Genomic DNA, 22956 nt, shown 5'->3' on the forward strand with positions numbered 1-22956 from the left:
GCTTGTGAGCTTGAGTTTAGATATCAGTCAACACAGCATATTAATGGAGCTCATAGTAATTTCACTAAAGCTCAACAAGGGGTTTTAAATAAAATAAAAATGAAAGGAGAGGAACGTATCATGCAACCTGATAAAGGGGGTGGGCTGGTTATGATGGATGCCATAGACTACAACCAGCAGTTAATGAATATATTATATGATGACGCATATATTGAGGCTTCAGTAAATAAAATAAACATTTCTTATGGTAGAATTGATTATCTATTGGATGATATGTTATGGCAGGGACAATTAACAAATGAAGCTTATAAATATATGCAAGTGAAAAATCCCAGGATACCCATCATATTTGGCACACCAAAATTGCATAAGGATCTACGGGATCCCCCATTACGCCCAATAGTAGATGCTAGTGGATCAAAGACATACTTCATAACCAAATATGTAGATATGAGGTTGAAAGACAAGTTAAAAAGTTTAAATTACATCTGTCGTGATTCCTGGGATTTTCTCACAAAGATAAATATATGCCAATGTAATCATGGCAATGTGGGAGCATACATTTATATTTCAATCGAAATTTATACAGTATATTAATTTATATAGTCGGTTTTTGGACGACCTGTTTTTCATTTGGAATGGGCCATTGGAACAGATTGATCAGTTTATTTCAAATATTAATGCTACCACTGAGTTTTTGAACTTCACTTATCAAATAGGAATAGATACGATTTCATATTTCTACATTTTGCTTTCAAAAGACACAATACACAATCAATTCAAAGCCAATATTTTTCGTAAAAAAACATATTCAAATAAATTTTTACATTTTAGTAGCAACCATCCACAGTATGTCAAAAAAGCAGTCATAAAAGGGACAACTGCTACGGGCAGCGCGTATGGTTTCACAATTTGAAGAATTTGTTGAGGAATGTACCTTTATTATGAATATGTTTTCAAATAGGGGATATCCTAAACAATTCATTGAAGTTATATTTAATGAAGTCTTGAACAAAAGGAAAAAAGGTTTTTATATACCATTATTAAGGGATCGTAATAGCCTTAATATGCAACAGTTTGAACAGCAGGGTATAGAACAACAGGTACCATTATTGTATGAATATGATTTGAATATCACCGAGAGTAATACAAACAATATTAATAGTAGTAGTGTAGCTTTTATCACTACTTTTACACAAGATTCTGAACATATTAAAAATCTGGTCATGAAAAATTGGAACATTATTAAGAGGGATCCAGATTTAGTGACATTATTGGGTGCACAACCAACTATTGTACATAAGAGAGACAAAAATGTAAAGGATTGGTGTAATAGAGTATCCAGTGGGATAAATAATACACCAGGTAGAATGAGAAAGTGCAACATGTGCAGTTATTGTTCAGATATTTTGGAAATTGATGAAATAGTTATTAATGGTATTCTGATTAAAATAAAAGGTAGATACAATTGTAATACCTCGGGGGTAGTATATGCTGCAATTTTCTCATATTGTTCAGCCTATTATATAGGGAAAACTGAACGTAAATTAAAGCAACGAATTTTTGAGCATAATTATGATATTAGTAGACAATCACATAAAAATGCTTTATACAGGCATATAGTTCTACACCCTGAGCATAAATTTAAATTTATTATATTGGAACAAATTGTACCATCACCTAGAAAAGGCCCTTGGAAAATCATTTTAGAGTCTAAAGAATATTGGTGGCAAGTGTACTTAAATGCCACCCAAATTCCTGGTCTTAACAATTCCATTTCTATCACTAGTATTTTAAAATTAAAGGCTATAAATAGATAATGGCTTTGATGAATTTTATATAATAATCATTTTTATATATTTTTAATTTTATTTTTATATTCCACACATATATATTATTATAACAGTACATTAATATAGGCATAGTATATATTTTTATAATGAGCATACGTTATTATGTAATTAATTAAATTATTTTGTAAAATTTGGTGTGTACAGGTTTAAAAATTTACATATGATAGGTAGTACTTTTGGCTTTTTTGGCGGGTTTTTATATCATAATTGATTAATTGCTTATTTAAGTGCATCTTATAAAAGCTGTATTTTGTAATTTGAATTTGTCTGATGAAGGCTGGCACTACACAGCCGAAAGCACTTATCAATAAATCCTTCTTTTTCATTATTTGCCGGCTGTCCGCTTGATTGCTCTTGTGCTTCTGGATATATTTTTATCAAGTTTTTGTTGGTTTTGGTTTAGTTATAGTATTGCTTGTATAATCTTGGAAAGTTGCTAGAATAAAATGCTGTTGTTACCACCATACATTTTACTGCCAAGGTCCCTGGGCAAAACAGTCAGAGCAACATACCACTACACCAAATCAGCTGCTTTGTCAAAGAGAAATGCTGTGTTACCACCATACATTTTACTGACAAGGTCCCTGTGCAAACAGTCAGAGCAACATACAACTACACCAAATCAGCTGCTTTGTGAAAGAGATGAAGACTGAAACTTAAATGGCTATCATTTAGTGAATCCACTTCTCACCATAGCTGTCAACCTCTTAGTACAAAATACCTGGACAAACCCAGTAATGAGGGGATACAGCCCTCAAACATATTCAGTGAATTCAGTTCTTGCCATAGCTGTCAACCTTAGCACAAAAAAAGTCAATAATGGGGGAATACAGTCCCCAAAATAGGGACAAATTTCAAATATTCATCTTATAAACTTAGAAAATTGCTAGAATAAAAGGTTGTGTTACTATGTATTTTCTGAAGAATATGAAGTCTGAAATTCAAATGCCTGTCAATTTTGCTTCTGATGGAACAAAAACAATTTTCATCAGAGGCCCAGGGAGAAATACTGCAGACACATGTCTTTGTAAAATGGCAGGACACCAGAGCAAATCCACACAAACACAGGGAGGAGATGCAGACTCCACACAAAAGGCACCCCAGCCAAGAATCAAACCAGCAAACCTATAGCTGTGAGGCAACAATGCTACCACTGCACCATCAAATATGTGAGGAATTAAACATTCAGAAACCTGAAGTCTGAAATTCAAATGCCTGTCACTTTTATTTAACATTTGTTAACCAGGACAGTCTGACTTGGAACAAAAAAACTATTTTCAGCAGAGGCCCAGGAAAAAATAATGCAGACATGTCTTTGTAACAAACACAGGGAAAAGATGCAGACCCCACACAGAAGGCACCCCAGCCAAGAATCAAACCTGAAAACCTACCTGTGAGGCAACAATGTTACCACTGCACCATCAAACATAAAGCATTGAAATATTTAGAAACCACAGATATTATGTGGAACAGAACAGATCAAATATGAGGCAAAAATCTGCAATTCTTTTTACAAATGGTGGTGGGTAGGGAATTCAGGCCCTTAACACCTGCATACAAGGTACAGGGTTCAAGCCTGAGGTATTCCCTACCACACCACCATGAGTCTACTCTAGCCAACAGTATATAGTAGCTGGGGCATTACACACACACACACACACACACACACACACACACACACACACACACACACACACACACACACACACACACACACACACACACACACTCCTACCTTGTTGCTGAACTGCCCCAGCCCACCAATGAGCTAAATACCATTACCGCTCGGTTGCTGCTGCCGATATCTGAACAGCCCCTTACCCATATTCCTTGCAAGATTGGTCCATCCCAAAGGATTCCCTGCAGTACAAATCCGCGATTGGTCCTGCCTGCGACTGCTGCAGTCCGGAGTGCCTCTATGTCATGATGTCATCGCCGCATAGACTTCTGGGCATCTTGCCTTTCCCCTTATCTAGACTGCTGAGAAAGCAGTCTGAGAGCATGTGCGCATACGTACTGTCCAGGAATTAATTTTTGTGTTTCTCAGTTTGTTTTTATTTTGTTTTGTAGGTGGGAGGGCTGCAGTCCAGCAGCCCTATGGCACAAGCCACCCCTGCTTTGTCTGTCTTCTGTGGTTTAGTTGAGAGTATAGGTTAGCTTTTGTTGTCTCCATATTTTCAGGTTTATAGGACTGGTAAGAATTTCAAGGCATTTGAGTCTTGTGGTCAGTTACACCTTGCTGGTACCTACCCTTAAGTCAGAGCCCCTTTTCTGTTGGGGTGCTAGGCCAATCAAGCCTGGGATGAATTTGTGGGCACCCATTCAATCATCTAGGTCCTGTCTTAAGGGCAGTGTGTTCCAGAGGTGGGGGAGTAACTGCATGATGGCTCTGCCTCTCCATTGTGTTGTATTTATCTGCCAGTGAAGATTTAGGTCTCCAGTTCTAGTACTTGTGGAATTATTGGACTTGTGGAGATTCAGGAAATCCAGGACAAATGGGTCTTTAACAGCAAGGAACACAAAGCATTGATTCCCCTAAGAATCTATGTTGTTTGTCTTTCGGCTTTTCCCGGTAAGGGGTCGCCTCAGCGGAACTCCAGTCCACTAATGATTGGCAGTAGATTTTATTACGAAATGCCAAAGTGCCAGCTCGATGCCCAACCTTCAACAAAGGCACGCCCATTTACGCACACATGTCTTTCGAACGCTACCCAACTGCGGGGAGGACATGCAGACTCCAGACAGAAGGCACTCCCAAGCCAAGCCAAGAATCGAACGGGAGAACCTCTTGCTGTGAGGTAAAAACGCTACCACCGTACCACCGTGGCATCTTCCCCTAAGAATCTATAATATATGTATTAAAGGGATGGCTCTTCCAGTCTCTCTTAATAGCTCATAATCTTTAAGTTTGTGATCTCCTTAGTTAGAAACCTCTGGGATCCTTCTCATTCTTTGATATGACTGGCGAGGTACATCCCACAGGAGGTACTGTACTCAGTGATCGATCTAATCAATACTGAATATATAGGAACAAATGACCACTTCAGATCTTTATGATATTCACTTGGCAAGTAGCTGTGCTAACTAAAATGAATTTCTGACAACTATTGTCCCATGATTATTGAAAGAAAGGGAATTATCAAGTACAGATCCAAGGTCCCTAATAACATTTTCATTTTGAAGTGGGGTATTGCCGAATGCTGAGGGAAGGAGTCATCTGCTAAACGCGTTGTACTTTGTTGCATTTAATTTGAACCTTTTTTCAGAACATCGCTTATTTATCTGTGTAAGCTCCTGTTGAGGAGTTAGGGTATTTGAGGAAGACCTGATAGTTAAGGTCCTAAGACCTCTCTATCAATTTAGTTCTTCCAGGCCTTTCTGAGAACATTATTTTATTTCTTAATAAAAATTATCTTTTTCCATTTTTGACAAGTATTCCTCTAACTGGACTTCATGATGAGAGTCTCTAATCTCTTTTGTAAGAATTTCAGCTTGCAAGTTAGCCACAGAACTTTTGACTTCCTTCCACAATTTCAACGCATAAACATGACACATCTGCTGTATGTTTTTATTTCATGTCTGCTAACCTTTCTATTCACTGTATTATTTCTTTCAATCATCTCAAACTACCCTTGGCACTTAGTCAAAAATGTGCTCCCTGTGGAGATTGCTAATACAAATTCCTGATCACCTGGACTAAATTCTCTAAAATGGATATTGCTATTATAAACTCATTGTTGTATCACCAAGGCTTTATATATATATATATATATATATATATATATATATATATATATATATGGTTCTACCTGACTTCAGCGCAGAAGACCGACATCGAATCCAGCTCCAGAAGATCGAAATCGAAGAAGACCGAGTGGCAGAACATCGACAATGCAGAAGACCGACACGACGGATGACAACACCAACGCCGAGGATGCCGACATGGGGAAAGGCTGTGTGAGTATGCAGGTAAGTGTGGAGATTGACGGTCTGTGGGGATAGGGGTGGGTTAAGTGAGTTAGGGTTAATAGGGTGGGTTAAGTGAGTTAGGGTTAGGGGCGATAGGGGTGGGTTAAGTGAGTTAGGGTTAGGGGCGATAGGGCGGTTAAGTGAGTTAGGGTTAGGGCGGGTAGGTAAGTGTGACCTTAGGGTTAGGGTAAGGTTTAGTGTGGGCTTGTAAGGATTTTGGTGTGCTTGTGTTGTGTGTGTGGTTTGTGGAATGGGGATGTGTTTTGTTTTTAATTGTTATTGTGGTGTGTGCAGTGTATGGGGTTTCGTGTTTGTGTACCGTCGGTTATTTCGTTGTCGGTTATGTGTGGTTTCGTGTTTATGGACTGTCGAATATGTGGTGTCGGTGATGTGGTTGTCGGTGTTGTGTGGTTTCGACTATGTCAGGTAGAACCATATATATATATATATATATATATATTAGCACTGTCAGGAAGTCCTCTGCCATATCAAAGTTCATATGAGATAAATCCATTTAAAGCTTGTGCCATGTCTCTTTTTGGAAACAGTAAGTAGGGTAACAACTTGCCCCAGTGCTTCCTATCTGTGTAAATAACTTCTTAGCATAGAGTTTAGTGTTTTATTGAGCCTCTGTAGTAATCCATCAGTCTGTGGGTGGTAGATTAACATGTACTTGAGTTTAAAGCAGTAACATAACTAATGCAATATTCACAATATAAAGGGAAGTCTTGATCGTAAAGATCCTTTTAGAGATACCATATCTGCAACATATCAGTACGAGCTCTCTGGCAAAGACATTGGAAGTAACTTTGCATAATGGCACTACTTTGGGAAATGTTGTAGCATATTCCATTACTACCAGTATTACTAGTGATCCTAAGATGTCCATAGCAATATATTCAAATTACACCTCTATAACAGGCATTGGGTTCAGTGGCCTCTCAAATTCAGCTTTCTGACATTCTGGACAGGAAGCAAAGACATTTTCTATCTCTTTCATTATACCTGGCCTATAAAATCTGTCTAGTACTCTCATCTTAGTTTTGTCCATCCCCATGTGGCCTCCTATCATGTGACCATAAACTGGCTTCATTAGTGTTAAATAAGATTTTGGCATTAGCAATTGGTGTAGAATTTCCTCCATATCCTTATGTTATATAGGTGGTCATCTTTTGACACACAATATGTGCAAAAAGTAATGAAAATTCAATTCATTATCCTCCCCTGCAACCTTGGTTATATTTTCTTTTGTCCTATTAAAAGTACGATCTTCCTGTTGTGCTTTTATAAAGTATATGTGACTTATAGCCCAGTAACACAAGTTACTTTCTAGAGTAGTCTGTCATAAGGTGGAAGGTATAACTTCCTCTCACAAAATCATTGGTACTGCACCTTACTCTATATCTTCTCCAACAAAGGGTAGTTCTAGACAAAAATCTCTTTCAGCTTAACTTTTCTACTATCTAAACAAACCTCTTGAATGTTCCTTTTTTCTTTAGCTTTCTGTACGCTGTAAACAGAAATGGGTTTAGAACTGTAAACTTTCATGTCACTTTTAGTACTTATCATTTCTTTGTTCTGATGTTCCTCACGTACGTACCCTGCTTCTTCTATTTTATCCTCTCTGTTTCTGTGCTAAAATGTTTTATAAGGTTCTGTGTAGACTTTTTTGTCTTATGTTGATTTTTGCTTCAGCATGTTCTATTGGTTTACCTTCAGTTTTTTTTACTGACGTACTGGCACCCCTTATTAATTTCTCCAAATCTTTTGGGTTTCTAATACCATGACAGGAATGGACACCATTCCTAAGTCAAAGTACGATTAAAGGTTATAAAATTAGCATTGTTTCAATCTTTGATAATAGCCAGAAGTACTCTTTACAGCAACTGCAGTATGCCCAGTACTGAATCCTGCAAATCATACAGAGTTATACGTAAAGGTAAGTACAATTGTAAATTCGTTTTTATAAGACCCATTGCTCCTACTACTATTAGAACTGTCTAGGTATCCTTCTTCCGCACTGCCCTCTTTTCTGCCTGCAAATCCTGGCATTTTATGACTTTGTGTCTCTCTATGTAAGACACTATAGTCACTGGGTGTAGCAGTTTCAGTGATCAATGCTACTTTTGTCTTCTTTTCATGGACTACTATATATGTTTTCTCGCATCTATTTTTTAAACTGTTGGTAATGTGTGATCGCATGTGATATTCATCATTTTCTATAATGCTTTGTGGCTCATGTTTCCATTGTTTTGCAGCTACTTCAATATTATAATGTTTGGACAATCCCCACTGCAACAGTCTTGCCACATTATTATGATTTTCAGTATACACTCCTTTTGCCATTAATATATTACAGCCAGCGATAAGATGTACGTCTGTTTCCAATTCTGTTTTACAAAACCTATATTTTTCTGTTTCTCCCACATGTTCAATGGATTTTGTAAACCACCATGTACGTAGTCCACTATCTTCGGCCATCAATATTAACCTTTCATCTTTTGGTTTAAATTCACCTCTTCTTAACCATTCCTGCATATGGTCATGATCAACATGAGGTTGTTCCAAGAGTTTTCTACACCTGCAACTATATTTATGCATTTTCCACATTTCTTGCCTTCTCATCTGATTCTTTATCTTCTATTCTTTCTTTTGTTTTTCGGCACATTCAGTTGCTGCCTGATTTTTATCTATTTCTGGTTTGATTTCCATTCCCACTTGACACCGATATGCTTCTGCTAGAGCCAAATAAACAAAAGCAAACCAGCTGCTAAAGGCAGACCCGTGACAAAACAAATACCAAAAAAATGAAAGAGTAGGTCAGCCAACATGGTCACAAAATTGAGGTTAGTGCTTTCATGGGGTTGCTGCTTCTGCAACCCCATGAACGCACTAACCTCAATAAATCATTTTGTTTTTTTTATGGTGTTTTATTTGGTGACCATGTTGGCTGACCTACTCTTTGATTTTTTGATGCTTCTGCTAAACTAGGCATTGAAGTCATCTTAGACTTAATCTCCTCATGTTTTAAAACTTACACTATGTTTGGATCTTATGAGGTCCGTAGATATGTTTGCAGTCCTATGATTGCAGATCTATACATGTAATCAGTTTTGAGGAGGCCTGTATCTTCTTCAGAAAGGGGAATATATAGTCTTGGTATACAATGATTTCTATAAATCATTTGAAAAGCATGAAGCATTCTTGTTTTCCTGTCCAACCAATCCAACACATTTTGGGGCTAGTCAGTCATTCCAAACTGTAAATTAGGACAGAAATAGCAAATTGGTTTATAGCCTGGACTTTGTTCATAGATGTCAACACAGTTTTCAGTATTAATTTTAATCTTTTAAAATATTCCTTACTATGTTTTATTCACGTGTTCATGTTTTGTTGCTGATCCTTCATCAATTCCGAAATATTTATAAACTCCCTCTTGCTCAAGTTCTTTTATATCACATTCCTGTCCCAGACTGATGTTTTCTTGGTGCTTCAGTTTTCCTGTTTTAAAGGTTGCTTTTGTACATTTATCAAGACCAAATGACATTCTTATATCATCTGAAAAAGTGTTGACCACTTGCAGTTTGCTTTCAGCTCATCTGATGAACTATAAAGTTTTAAATCATCCACAAAAAAAGATGAGAAGTCTTTACACTTTCTTGTTTTCTGGGAGCCAAATTGTTGCCATGATCTAATTTAAGTAGATAGCTTAATGGGTTATGGACAAGACAAAAGAGCAGCTGTGACAAACAGTCATGGAATATCCCCCTTTGAATTTTTATCCCTGGAATAATAATTTGCCCCCTCCCTTATAGTGTTGGGTTTCTTATAATACACATGATTTTTTACTGTTTAACCACAACTAGGTGATTGCTCCTTCTGTAGCATCTATGGTAATTGCCTCCTTTGGATTTTGGGCCTCTGTACCAGCAATGTTTTACTGTGCCTCCATTCTTACACTGTCTGACTATATCAAGTTGTTGCTTTACCTCCTTCTTTTTAAGTGTATCAACCTGCCACACCAATGTCTATGGAATATTACTCCTCCCACTTTTTCCATTATGCTTTAAAATGAGTAAAAATATATATTTTTAATATGATATCATGAATCAAGTCAGGGGTTACAGCTACTAGATATAAAGGTATTCCTAGAAATGTCTGTATTCCTACATCTGTAAGGGGATATTCTTTTCCAACACAACAGATACATATTATTTTCAGTTTTTGTTTGCTATTAATCTTATGCTTAAATACTAAGGGGCCTTTGAAAGAGGTAATCATGCTGCTACAGTCTAGCATGGTCTTGACTTCTCTCCTGTAGCTCTATTTTCCAAACATTTAGTAGACTTCAAACAAAACAAAGTCCAAACCACAAAAGCCGCTGAACAGTAGTAACCAAACAATACAAATGAAAAACCACTGTGAAAAGCAAAACACCACACTTGAGATACTTGTAAAAAACTTTTTTCCATTTGGTATAAATCCACAAACAAGTACAGGTAAAAATCCAAAGAACAAGATTTCGACCACAAAGGTGTGGTCTTCATCAGAACACTCTACACAAAAAACACAATCTTTAAATAATGATTCAATAATATGATCAACCAATTAAAAATTAAACGCCATAGTAACTTTCTAAAAAATTGTTTTCAAAACAAATTTTAAAGACACAATACCAATACTTAAAACTTTGAACTACACTTTTCATTTACACTTATCATACTGACATTTGTATTAAGAACTACCTTATAATTGACATTGTTGTTGTTTGTTTTTATTTTTATTTAGTAGACGTCACTGGCTTGGCTATAACTAAATGATATAATGCCAATTCAGTTGCTTAAGCGGCAGTCATCACATTCCATTGGAACAAATTTATTTGTAGCATGCTTATCGGTCTTCCCATTTTTGTTATCCACATTGTCTTAAGTACTGCAAGAACATAATGTGGATATATGACATCTCTACTTATGAAATAAGTTATCCAATTACTGGCTGTCTTTTTTCACAGTATATTGTACATTTCTTTTTTCAAGTTTAGAGTTAATAACAGAAAATTCTGTTTTAAAATATTGTATCATTAACTAATAAGCATTCAACTAAAGTTACAAAGTTGTCATAATTCATAGGATGATATTGTAATATCCACATTCTCATACCACTTGGTACTGTTTTTTCTACAATTAGTATTTCTAACATTTTTATTTTGCTGCTGTTGTCAAGTTCTAACTACAATTTTAAAATATGTTTCAAGTCATGCACCTGAGTGCTTACCGGTTTATCAGCATTAAAAGTCCAATTGTAAATCAGTTAATGAGACACTGGAGGACTATATAAAATGAAATGACTGAAGTATTGCAGAACGGAAATCTTACATAAAAAGTAGAGGAGGAGCAACTGCTGAGGGAAATGTTAGAGTATTTGGATAATATCCATGAGTTTAGAAATACTGCTCTTAAGCAAATATTTTTTATAAGAACCCCAAAACTCAAACTTATTAGCACAATGACTTTGATAACAGAAAGTAGGAAAGGTTGATGCCAGACTTAGGGAGTTTATCACAAGATAAATATCCATAGATCCTATAGAAGTATTAGAGATGTTTTGAAAATTAAATGAAAATTTATATAAAGTAGAGAAATGGAGAAACCAAGAAAAAGCACAAATGAATTTTTTTATGGGAGACGTAACTATTCCAAGGTAAGAGAAAGATGAGGCTCAATAATTAATAGCTAAGATAGAAAGGGGTGAGATAAAATGGTGATATATCATCAATCAACTGAGAAGTCTCCAGGAACAGATGGTATTCTTGTGGCAGTCTGGAAGTTAGGAGGGAAGAAAGTGATAAAGATAGGGAGTGTTTTGTTTGACCATATTTTTAAAGGAGGCGACAGTAACATCGTCTTGGAAGAATTATATGGTAAATGTATTACCCAAAGATGGTAAAGTCTCATGAGACTCAGTTTCAGTTTCAATGTTTTTTAAGCATGCTACCTTGTTAAAAAGTATCATAGGTACAAATAAAGTAATAGAAAATAAAACAAACCACAACACTCTCTTTATTATTTTCATTTGGTATACATTAACGGTTTTCAGTCATTCTAACATTACATAAATTGCTCAATTCCTGCTTTGTCTTAAAATTAACTTCTCATCCTGAACATTTTTTGTGTGCATTGCTCCCACAAATTCCACTTATATCTATGTAATTTGCCCCTTTCCTTTTATAAAGATCTCACTTCCAGTTCTTTTATTTACTTCACAATATTCAGTACTTCAGTTACATTTGGTCTAGATTTTGACTTACATTTTCTGTTAATTTATTTCTTATAGCCAATAGCAGTAAACTTAGGCCTTACTATGTCTGGGCAATTCCGATCCTATAACCCACCTAAAAGAATAATTTCCTTTGTTACAATAAATCTGCGTGGAGACATGCGTGAATGGGCGTACCTTCATTGAAGATTGTGCATCAGAGCTGGCAACTCGGCACGTAAAAATCTACTGCCAATCATTAGTGGACCGGAGTTCCGCTGTGGCGACCCCTAACCTGGAAAAGCCGAAAGACACAACAACAACAACAATTTATTCCCCAGCACTTCTGACAGGGTACTCAGTAGGGAATTTTAGAACTCAAGCTCTAATGAAGGAATGCCATTACCTTATGTTATCATTAGCAGGATTTGCTGTTTTACCAACAGGTTTTTGGTCAAAGCTTTCTACTTCTAAAGAAAGGCATTTAAGTTAAGGTATTACTTTCTGGAATGTGATGCTGTTAAGGCACACCTCTTTGTAGTGAGCCTATAAAAATCTACAGATAATCTGTGGTGGACCAAAAAATTATGAGATTGACAGAATTTGAGGATTATTCCTTTATCACAGTTATGAGAACTCTCACTTAATGATGTTAGTAAGACACAAGTATGGTTTCACTTATTTCTGAGTATTTTTTCTGCAACTGTTTCCCTTCAGAGAAGCAGTATTGTCACACAGATGGGTTAAGGTTTTCATTTAATTTTTGTATGCAGATTTTTTCCACCAGAATCAATGAATTGGTGTTAAGAATCACTGTCTGTTGTTTCTCCTTCCTGTACTTTTCATACTATTATTAGTGATGGTCAACAGCAAAGATCTCAAACTAGATCATCAGTCACACATGTTCCATTTTCAGATGTAAGCACATTAAAATCACAATGGTGGCTAAATTCACCAGTAATCACCAGACTGGTCCTCTAAGAAATACTGAACCTGAAAACTGCCAATGTGTATCTGTCACAATTAGTGTTTTATATTCTGGGCAAACCCCTGCTGTTCCACACTGTGAAGGGCTGTACCCCCATATTTTCTGGAACTATCCCCATATCTCCACAAATGTGCTATAATCACCTCAGATGTTGCCACTACTCACATAAATTACAATCAATGTTTTTTTGTAAAAAAAAAAAGTAGAGTGTTTACCTTTCTCCTTGTTTTATTTGTGAATTCAGGGGGAAAAGTGCCACTTTCAAAACACTCTGTTTGAATTTGTCATTTGTATTTTGGCAAAAACCTTGATTCCCTTATCAAACAGTGTTTATTAAAAAAAAGATCATGGAATCATGACACCTGTAGTCTGCCTTAGCCTTTGCAGGACTCATGACATACTCCTTGAGGCCATTTGGATATGTGCTGCCATGATTAGAAGGCTCAACTGCTTTCTTTTGCATAAGAAGCTGCAGGTGAAGGCTCAGAAGCCTTCTGAAAAAACATTTATTGGGCAGTATGCGCAGAAGCCTTCTCCAAGAAACATTTTTGGGCAGTATGCCAATGTCAACTGTTGCTTTTGTGTCCTGTTTTCCTAGTTTGTATAAATCATATTATCTCTAATATCCACAAGGTCAACATGCAGCACCAAAGTAGGCACTCATTCATGTGTGATATAGGACCCTCTAACTTTCCACTCTACAAATTTATGAGTTCAGCTAGCTCAAACAATTTCACTGAATAGACATATCAGTACATATTGATATCCCCGTCTATAAATGTCTACAGCTTTACAGTATGCCAGTCTCCTTCCCACAACCAGTAGTCCTCCTTGTGAACAACCTTTGAGGAGATGGAAAGATTCAAAGTTGAAATGTTTGTGCTTCTGGTATATAACTGTATCTGTTTTAGGGTATCTCAGTTAACTCCATGGGACTTTAATGCAAGAGCTAGATATATTCTGAATCATAAACATGCATAATGAAAGTAAAAAAAAAACTGGTCTCTCCCTCTGTCTTCCTTCCTTACTACTACAACAGATGATCAAGGTTTCATTTATTATAACTAACATCTCCAACTTTATCATGCCCAGTGGTTAGTATACACACCTTTAAGTGTCAATTAACATGAACTTCACAGAAGACATACTATCTGTCTTACATTCACACCATACAGATTGCATTCTGATGGGTTCTTATGGTTTCAGGTCATATACACCCTGTGGAAAAGGAATGTTGTCCATTGGCTGACCTCATCTTTTTACTCCAAACTGTTCCTCTGGAACTCAGGATACTAATTAAACCAGATTATTTGATGAATAAGCAAACTCCATGCCCCAGCATTGGGCCAGTGATGGATATGAATATGCATATTTAGAATAAGGTATGAGAAACAGAGAGCACAGTGGCATAGCTATCTGGTCAGGGTACCTTCTATATGAGTAATGCATGCCCTTCCTGTGTTCATATGAGTTTTCTATGGGTACTCCTGCTTCCTCCTACCTCCCAAAGGCATGAAGTAGACAGACTGGGGAATCTTAATTGTTCCTAGGTATGTTTTGTGTGTTTGTGTGTGTGTGTGTGTGTGTCTGTGTGTGTGTGGTCTACTGCAAATGCTTGTGTGCTAGTTGCTCACTGTCATTTGCTCTAATTGGCAAGCATCCACATTTCCACTAGCCTAATCCTAGTTAACTACCTAAATCTCCCACCTTCCAATCATACTACACTGCATAGCCTTACCAGAACACTAACGCTAACCCTAAAACTCCCATGCAGTCCCTAACTGTAGCTATAGCTGTTCCCTCCCTAACTCTGAAGCCCTGATTACTAAATAAACTTAAAACTCCCTTCCTGCTCCCTAAAGCTAAAGTCTCCAACTGCTCCCTAACACTAAAATTCTCCTTCCCAGTCCTAAACTCCCCTGATGCTCCATAAGCCTAAAACTCCTTTCTCGCTCTATAACTTAAAGTTCCTGATTGTCTCCTGACTCTAAAAGCAACCCTCTTGCTCCCTAAACCTAAACTCTCTTTTCTCTTCCTAAACCTAATGTCCCTAATGACTCCCATAACCCTAAACTCATCACCTGCACCCTAAACTGAAAGCTCCCACTTCTCAGGCTTAATTACCCCTCCCAGTACTGCTTGCAGCCCTAACTTGCACATCCACTCCGTCTTTGCTGCTGCCAGACTTAACTTGCTGAAACTTGGGTACTCTGCTCAGGTGAGGTACAGCAGCTCCCATCTCTCTGCAGAGCTGCCATACTTCACCCAAACATGTATTTGAGTTTGAGAATGTGTGGCTGGACATGCAAGCTGCAAGATGTCTGAGACTGTGGTTGTGAGATAGGGTCTTCAAGCACCTCGGATTCAACTATCTGTAGTAGACAGTGCGCGCGCGCGCGTGTGTGTGTGGGTGTGTGTGTGCGCGCGCATGCGTGTGTGTGTGTGTGTGTGTGTGTGTGTGCGCGCGTGTGAGTTTGAGAATGTGTGGCTGGACATGCAAGCTGCAAGATGTCTGAGACTGTGGTTGTGAGATAGGGTCTTCAAGCACCTCGGATTCAACTATCTGTAGTAGACAGTGCGCGCGCGCGTGTGTGTGTGTGTGTGTGTGCGCGCGCATGCGTGTGTGTGTGTGTGTGTGTGTGCGCGCGCATGCATGTGTGTGTGTGTGTGTGTGTGTGTGTGTGTGTGTGTGTGTGTGTGTGTGTGAGAGATACACAAGAAAGGTCTGTCAATTTACTTGCCTAACTAAAACTCTGTGGATGGTGGTAGCTGTTTACAGCGTTGTTATAACCTACTGCACATCATAAGCAAGGATGGATAACAAACAGTCATAGCTTTATTAACTATACAAAGTAAAACTAACATACAAAAATACAAAGATGTATGTTGCTCCTTTAATCCACATATTTGTCAGAAGCAGATGTAGATGTTTTGCTTTACATTTCAGTGTTTGCTGTTTAAAACTACTTTCTATTTGAGAAGTTAATTAGGCAGTTGTCAGATATTACCTTTGTTATGAAAAACAATACCAGGAATACCCAAAAGAAATGAATTTTGGTAAAATGCAGTGCAACTGGATAATCAGGCTAGTCACATTTTTCTCAGACTTGTACGTGTAAATGAATTAATGAACTGCAGGCACATATTGCAAATTATATTCATTAAATGACTTTATATTACATGCTTGCAGTGAACATACATAAATACAAATTAATGCTTCTTTAGCAATAATTTTCTTTACTAATTATTACAATTTAAATACCACTGTGAGAAAAAAAACAAACCTGGAGAATGTGCATATGAAGCATGGAAACAGGAAAAATTGATCAGCGCGTATGAAGCCAGGAAAAAATTTGAGATGATGGGTGCAATTGTATTTAATTCAGCTGAAAAACACAAACACACATTAGTTATTATTCTGCTCTCGATCACACATTTCATCCAGAACTAGAAAGCATAAATAATGCTTAATACTGATTCTTAAGTTTATATTTCTCTAGGTTCAAAAGTTAGTTTTATATCAGTGAAACTCAGTTGCTATGCTCTCATTCTAGCCCAGTGAGTTATGATCTGAAGACTTACACAACTGTGTTCAGTGTTGAGGGATTGCCAATGTGGTTTACCTGCCAAGGCTGGGAAAGAAGTAAACTGGACTGAAAACTGTATAGTCAAACAGCTGTTGCAATGTTCTCATTTTAGCATGATTTTAGGTCTCTGCATCATGCAATAATTTCAGATGAGTCTGTTACCCTCCTAAAGCACATTCATGGAGACACGCACATTGAACATAGCACATTTTCATGACTTTCATTTTAAAACACAGTGATCACCATTTTCTTTCTGCTCAGCTATAAGTGACCCATGGGAAAACATACAATGTTCCTGTTACTTCAGTCCTCTCCATTAAAGTAAAGTCAAGGATTCCAGTTTTTCAGCACTGGGTGTTTTTGAAAAGCTGACCTAAACCAATTATCCACAATGTAATAAAGGCCTTGGAATGATAATATGATATATATCTATTATTATAGTGCCAGCGTTAACTTATGCATAATGCTATACAGTGTGGCATCACTTATGAATACTCAGACTAGTGGTTAATTTAAGTAGTCATACATCTCAACTTCGTAGTCAAGAAATCTGGACAAAGCCTAAAATAATGGGGGAAGGGGATCAAAGGTCCAAAATAGAGACAGATTTTAAATATTGCTCTTATAAACTTAGGAAGTTGCTAGAATAATTTGATTTGTATTATCATGCATTTTGTGAAGGAAATAAAGTGTGAAACTTGAATGAATGTCATTATTTAGTGACTTCAGTCCACAGTGATTTGCCACAAAGCAATACATTTTACGAGGAACAAACCAAAAATATTAAGCCAAATTCTGGACAGTTGAGAGGTATGTAAGTAGTTATTGCATTTAGTACAATATTTATATGCACTTACTAGTTAATGTATTTTTGGTATTGTAGTTGTGTGGTAAGACAAAACTAACCTAAAAATAAGATTTAATCGATACACACTGCTAGCAGCCACAATTCAGCATAAGCTTTTCCAAGTTGTGAAGCTACGTCTGTTATCTTAGTGAGACATAAGCAACTGCAACAGTGGATCAGGATAGCTGATTTATGAAGTACTTATCTTTGTACAAAGTTGTCAGTGTACTTCACTTAAGTTTGTTTGTATGATTGTAATAAACAATTTGTTTTAATTTACCAGTTCTAATTTCTGAGAATTTTGTGATTATTAATTTAGATGTTTTTGTTTCTTTTAAAACTTTTTACTTGTCCTTGAGTATGCCATCAACGATTTGCTAAAGAATATGTATCTTGTCTAATGAACTAAACGCTGTGCATACATAAAGGTAATACATGATAGCATTGGAGACTTGTACTCATCACAATTTAATAACTGAAATTACACTTAAAACAGCCCCTAAAAACAGGCAAAGCTTTCAAGCTTTTCTGCAATGCTTCTTTAGACTCAGCATATTGAACATCCAAGCCTAATCATGGGCACACATCAGACAAGATGGAGTCCATTTGTCAAGACAAGGGAAAATAATTTTTGCATCACATACATATTAACATTTAACTGCCACAATGCAGGAATTTATGCCAGGTCAGAAAATATAACACTTTGCAGCCAGCAAAATTTGATTTAATTTTGATAGTTGTTAATGCAAAGAGCATTAGTAATAAAGATTTTTATTGGAAAATGTGCTGCATTTACATAACATTGATGGTGTTATTGCTTATGAAACATTGTTAAAAACATGACTGGAAACTACTTCTGTCAAGGTGCATATGTTTTTACCATAACAGACATTAATATATATAAACATATAGATAGATAGATAGATAGACAGATAGATAGGAATTAAAGATTGTTATGTGGCATGTGATTCTTACACCTTTTTTTAAACAAGGAAATATCTTTATTAAATTGCCACTTACGTCATAGGCAATTATGCATTTATATAAATGAAAAAAACTTACTGACATATTTTCAGTTGCAAAACTATACATCACTTATAATCTATTCAGTCATTGTCAGTCAAACATTACAAAGCTCATTCAAATTCTGCCTTCCCTTTAACCCCATTCCTCCTCTAAAACATTTTTTCTGCATGCATTTCTCTCACAGTTCCTATTTTTTCTATGTAGTTTGCTCCTACCCTTTTCTAAAGATCCCACTTCTAGTTGTTTTATTTCTGTTACTATATTCACTACTTCTAGTACAGTTGGTTTAGACTCTGATTTTTATTTTCTAGTAATTGTTTTTTGGCAGCCACCAGAATTAAACTCAGCAAAGCCTTACTATGTCTAGGCAATTCCGATTCTGTAGCATAGTTCAAAAATAATTTCCTTAGTTACACCTATTTATTCACCCAGTTATTTCTATTAGAGTAGTCTGCAGACAATTTTTAAAGTCTGACAACTCATTACACTCCCAAAAATATATTCTCAATTATTTCTTTATTCCCCATCACGCCTCCGATATTTGCAATCTACCTGAGGAAAAATTCATTGGAATCTGCTTGGAGTATAAAAAATACCTATGCATCCACTTCCAAGCAAAGATCCTACATCTTCTAGACTTTCTTGCATATTTGGGAGCTATACATATATTCCCCTTTTTATTTTTTGTGAATTGCTTATCCAGTTTCTCTCTCTTTCTTTCCGATCCTTTCTAACCTCCTCTGATTGATTCCTATACTTACCATGCAATGTTTTATATGCTCTCCTGATTATCCCATTTTCAACAGCAGCTGGTCTTTTGCTTAGGATCTCCCTATTTCTTTTTCTTTGCCTATACTCTGATATCAATCCTTGATAGGAAAGGCAATCTCTGGCCTGTAATCCAAAGGAATTCTTGGCCTTTTTCCATTCTATTACCTCTACTTGTCTAATTATTTGCTCACAATGCCTTGATTCCTTTGCCAGTTTTCGTCAATAAATTCCAGCCCCCTCTTGCCTAGTCTCTGTACCTCTAAGTGCAGTCATCCTTATCAGCAGGATTTTCCCTCCTAGGCCCCTAGATACATCCTCACTGTTGCAAATCAAATTCCATTCTCCACATATAAGTAATATTCCCTGCTGAAAGCTGATTATTTCTCCCAGAATATTCTTAAGCTCCAGTGTAGCAGTTTTAAGTGCAATATAAATACATGCCAGCATTATCTTCCTCCCTTGCCAGTATCCCCTTAGTACTACAAATCTACCATGATTATCTTCTTTCCTCCTCTATCACTTCTCTCACAGTTAATATACATTCTCCCCTTTTTCTTTGTCCCACATATTTTGCTGAATAACCATCCCAAAATTCTTTCTTTATCAAATTCACATGCTCGGTTCTTTCCAATTGTGTCTCCAGTAGTATAGCTCTTTGCACTCTGCATTTTTTTGCTATAGTCCACTATTTTTTCTTTTTTTTGTGTGTGTATATATATATATATATATATATATATATATATATATACACACACACACACATATATATATATATATATATATATATGTGTGTGTGAGACAATCATAGCTCTCAACCTTCCATGTCCAAAATGAGGAACGCTAGCCCTCATAATGTGGAACAAATGGGCAAAATGTGGAACACATACTAATGGCTTACTAACAACTTCAACTAGGACGGTCATAGGATGGTTAAAATATGCTTATAGAGAAGATCTTTTAATGAATTAATATGATTCATTTCTATTTACAATGGATATCACTTTAAAAAAATAAATTCCTAACACTGAATGTGTGACAGTGTCTTTCAATGTGGAACTTTGAGGGAACTTCAAGGAACAAGAACTTTTTAAGACCCCAAATGAGGTACATTCCTCGTAATGAGGTACACTTGAGAGGTATGGAGACAATTCACATTTAAAGATAATATGGAAAGTGTCATTATAAGATGTCGCTATTCCCACCTGTTATGTGTGACAGCTTTTTTAATGTCTAGTTTCAGCTTTTGTGTTACATGTTGGCAGGCTGATCTTTTATACAGTTGTTTCTTATCATATACAAAACCCTCAAGACAAGAAAAACAAACACACTCCAGAACACCCCCAAACCTATTAACATAATACTAACACATAAAACTAGGTACATCTTCAAATAATGAAGTGCAACTCTCTTAATAGGAACAATTGCCCTAGACTGACAATGAAAGTTATCCATGTTAAGATGCATGGTGCAGCATGTGCTTCTACTTCCACTAAGTGCTGTCTATTTTTGTTTTCGGTTTATTACCCTACCAGATGCAAAAGACAACTGAAATTATTTCGGAAAATATTATCTCCTAGCTATTGAAAGAAAGAAGTATTCTGTTTTTATTGCCTCCTTATCCCATTGTCTCAAAAGAAACATAAGAACCAGATACACGGTTCCCTTTCACTACACATATTGCATTGTGAATGCTTATGTGCTAGAGGGAAACTTTTCATTATATTCAGTGTTCTTTTGTTTATTTGCTTCCCCTTAAAACTTGATATTAAATCAAGACAAGGGCTTTAACCTAGTCATTCCTCTATGCAAAGGTAAGAAAAAGCATTTCAAATTTTATTCTATCATCCTCTTATGTCCAGGCGTCTTCTCTTTTTACATTGCAATGCCTACATTTCTTAAAACTGAACAAGAAGGAAGAAAGAAAGATGAAGGAAAAATAGGGGCACATCTTTACTTTAGTATCCCTACTATACACAAAAATGACTGAAAATCTTTATTTTATAGCACGCAGTATATGTCATATATTATAAAACTACTATTAAGACCAACATTTTGTTTTTCTTAACGTTATCTTTTTCCTTCTTCCCCTCTTCTAATGTTCTTCCAAATTTTAATGATATGAAGTAAGGCATATGCTTTGGAGTACCCTACAAGTTTAACAGATCTAAAAAAAAGTCCATTATTTCCAGATTTTCTTGTTCTATCATACTTCATAAGTATAATTAATGCTCTATAATCCCACATTTATTCATCAATTTCCAAGTTGCTGATTTTTTTCCAGTTGATCTCAATCTCCCATATCCAGTCCCTGATTCATTTCCAATGTACTCATGGTTCTTCTAATAAACTCTTGCGCTTTTTTCTATCTCTCAAGCCCTTTCATTTGGAACATTGGAAAAGGTTTTACAGGCATAGTCTTTCTATGGGCTTTATTATCAGAAAAATAAGAAGCAGAATCCCCTTCTGCTTGACAGCTCACTTTTTGTCCGATACATTTTTTTATTTCTTCCTTAGCATGCTCTGCATCAAAAATTATTTTAACTTTCTAGTAAAAAAATATTCTGAAAATAGTTGGATACACCAGCTTGAATCTCATACCTGTTTCTTGACACACCCAGTTGCTAGAATAAATTTACTCCTCTTCTATCTGGTGTACAGTGAGTAATCATTTTCTACAAACACTCTACTGTCATTAGCACTTTGTCTGCCTGCCATAGTTTTGTCAGCATCAACTCCTTCTGCTGGAAGGATTGCATCTTTACTATTGAAGGTCTGGCTGCTTTCTCATGGTCAGGTTTGGAGCATACACAAGATGTGCCCTTTCAATTAACAACTCCTGCTGTGGAATACCAGTCCAGTTGCTTATTGTGCTTTCATAAAATTATTAAAGTCTGCTCTTTCCAGTTTCTCTGGTACAGCAAACACCCTCAGGTTTTCCCTTTATGCACTGTCCTCTAATTCTACCATTTTTGAAGCATCCCTTATTGAGCAGTCTCATACTCAGATACTTTTTATAAACTTCAACCTCTGATTTTTGCAGTTTCATCAGCTCGTCTAAATATTTGTTTAGTGTTTCTTCCTTTTTTTCCAGCCTTTTGTTATTTGAGTTGATTTACTCTTTCAGTCTTTTGTTTGTTTTAATCAGCTTTGAGCACATTTGAGTTATTTTCCTCTAGATTTCTGGATGTCATGTTTTGCACCAAAGCTGGAGCTTCAACTAATTTGTTCCTTTACAGTTGCATTATTCTTCCCACCCAGTATTTTCTCCTCACCTTTTGTGATTGATTTTCTTTTGGGTTCTTTGAATTTATTTTTTTTTTTTTTTTTTTTTTTTTGAGGGCATCAAGGCAGTGCACTTACAAGCCAGTTAATGAAATTTACCTGAAAGACAAATTCACTGGCTCTCTTTTCTGAGTTTCTGTTTCATACTGGGATAGCTGATATTAAGGTGTTACTCAATGTGCAGCCATCTTGGAAGTGTGATTCTTACATCTTTGATGATAACACAGTACTGTAGAGTGTGCAATTGTGACAATAAAGACAATCCTGGAACAAATTACAGTTGCTGGAGTGTGGAGACCACTAAATTGAAGTACTGATGACCTACAGGAGTTCATACATTTCTTGCATGAAACACAGGAAGGAAAATGATAATAGCTG

At 36.3% G+C, this 22956-nt stretch overlaps 1 protein-coding gene across 1 annotated transcript in view; it reads right to left on the bottom strand.

The window, feature by feature from the left end:
- The window catches only part of SLC12A1 (solute carrier family 12 member 1), a 423573-nt gene that overhangs the window by 202817 nt on the left and 197800 nt on the right, over positions 1-22956 (bottom strand). The window contains exon 13 of the mRNA XM_044077625.1: positions 16350-16451. Coding sequence (XP_043933560.1) covers positions 16350-16451 — 102 coding nt within the window. The remainder of the gene's footprint in view (positions 1-16349; positions 16452-22956) is intronic.

Source organism: Protopterus annectens, chromosome 7.part0, assembly GCF_019279795.1.
Source record: "Protopterus annectens isolate FY-2018-M chromosome 7.part0, PAN1.0, whole genome shotgun sequence".
In the NCBI taxonomy this organism is placed as follows: domain Eukaryota; kingdom Metazoa; phylum Chordata; order Ceratodontiformes; family Protopteridae; genus Protopterus; species Protopterus annectens.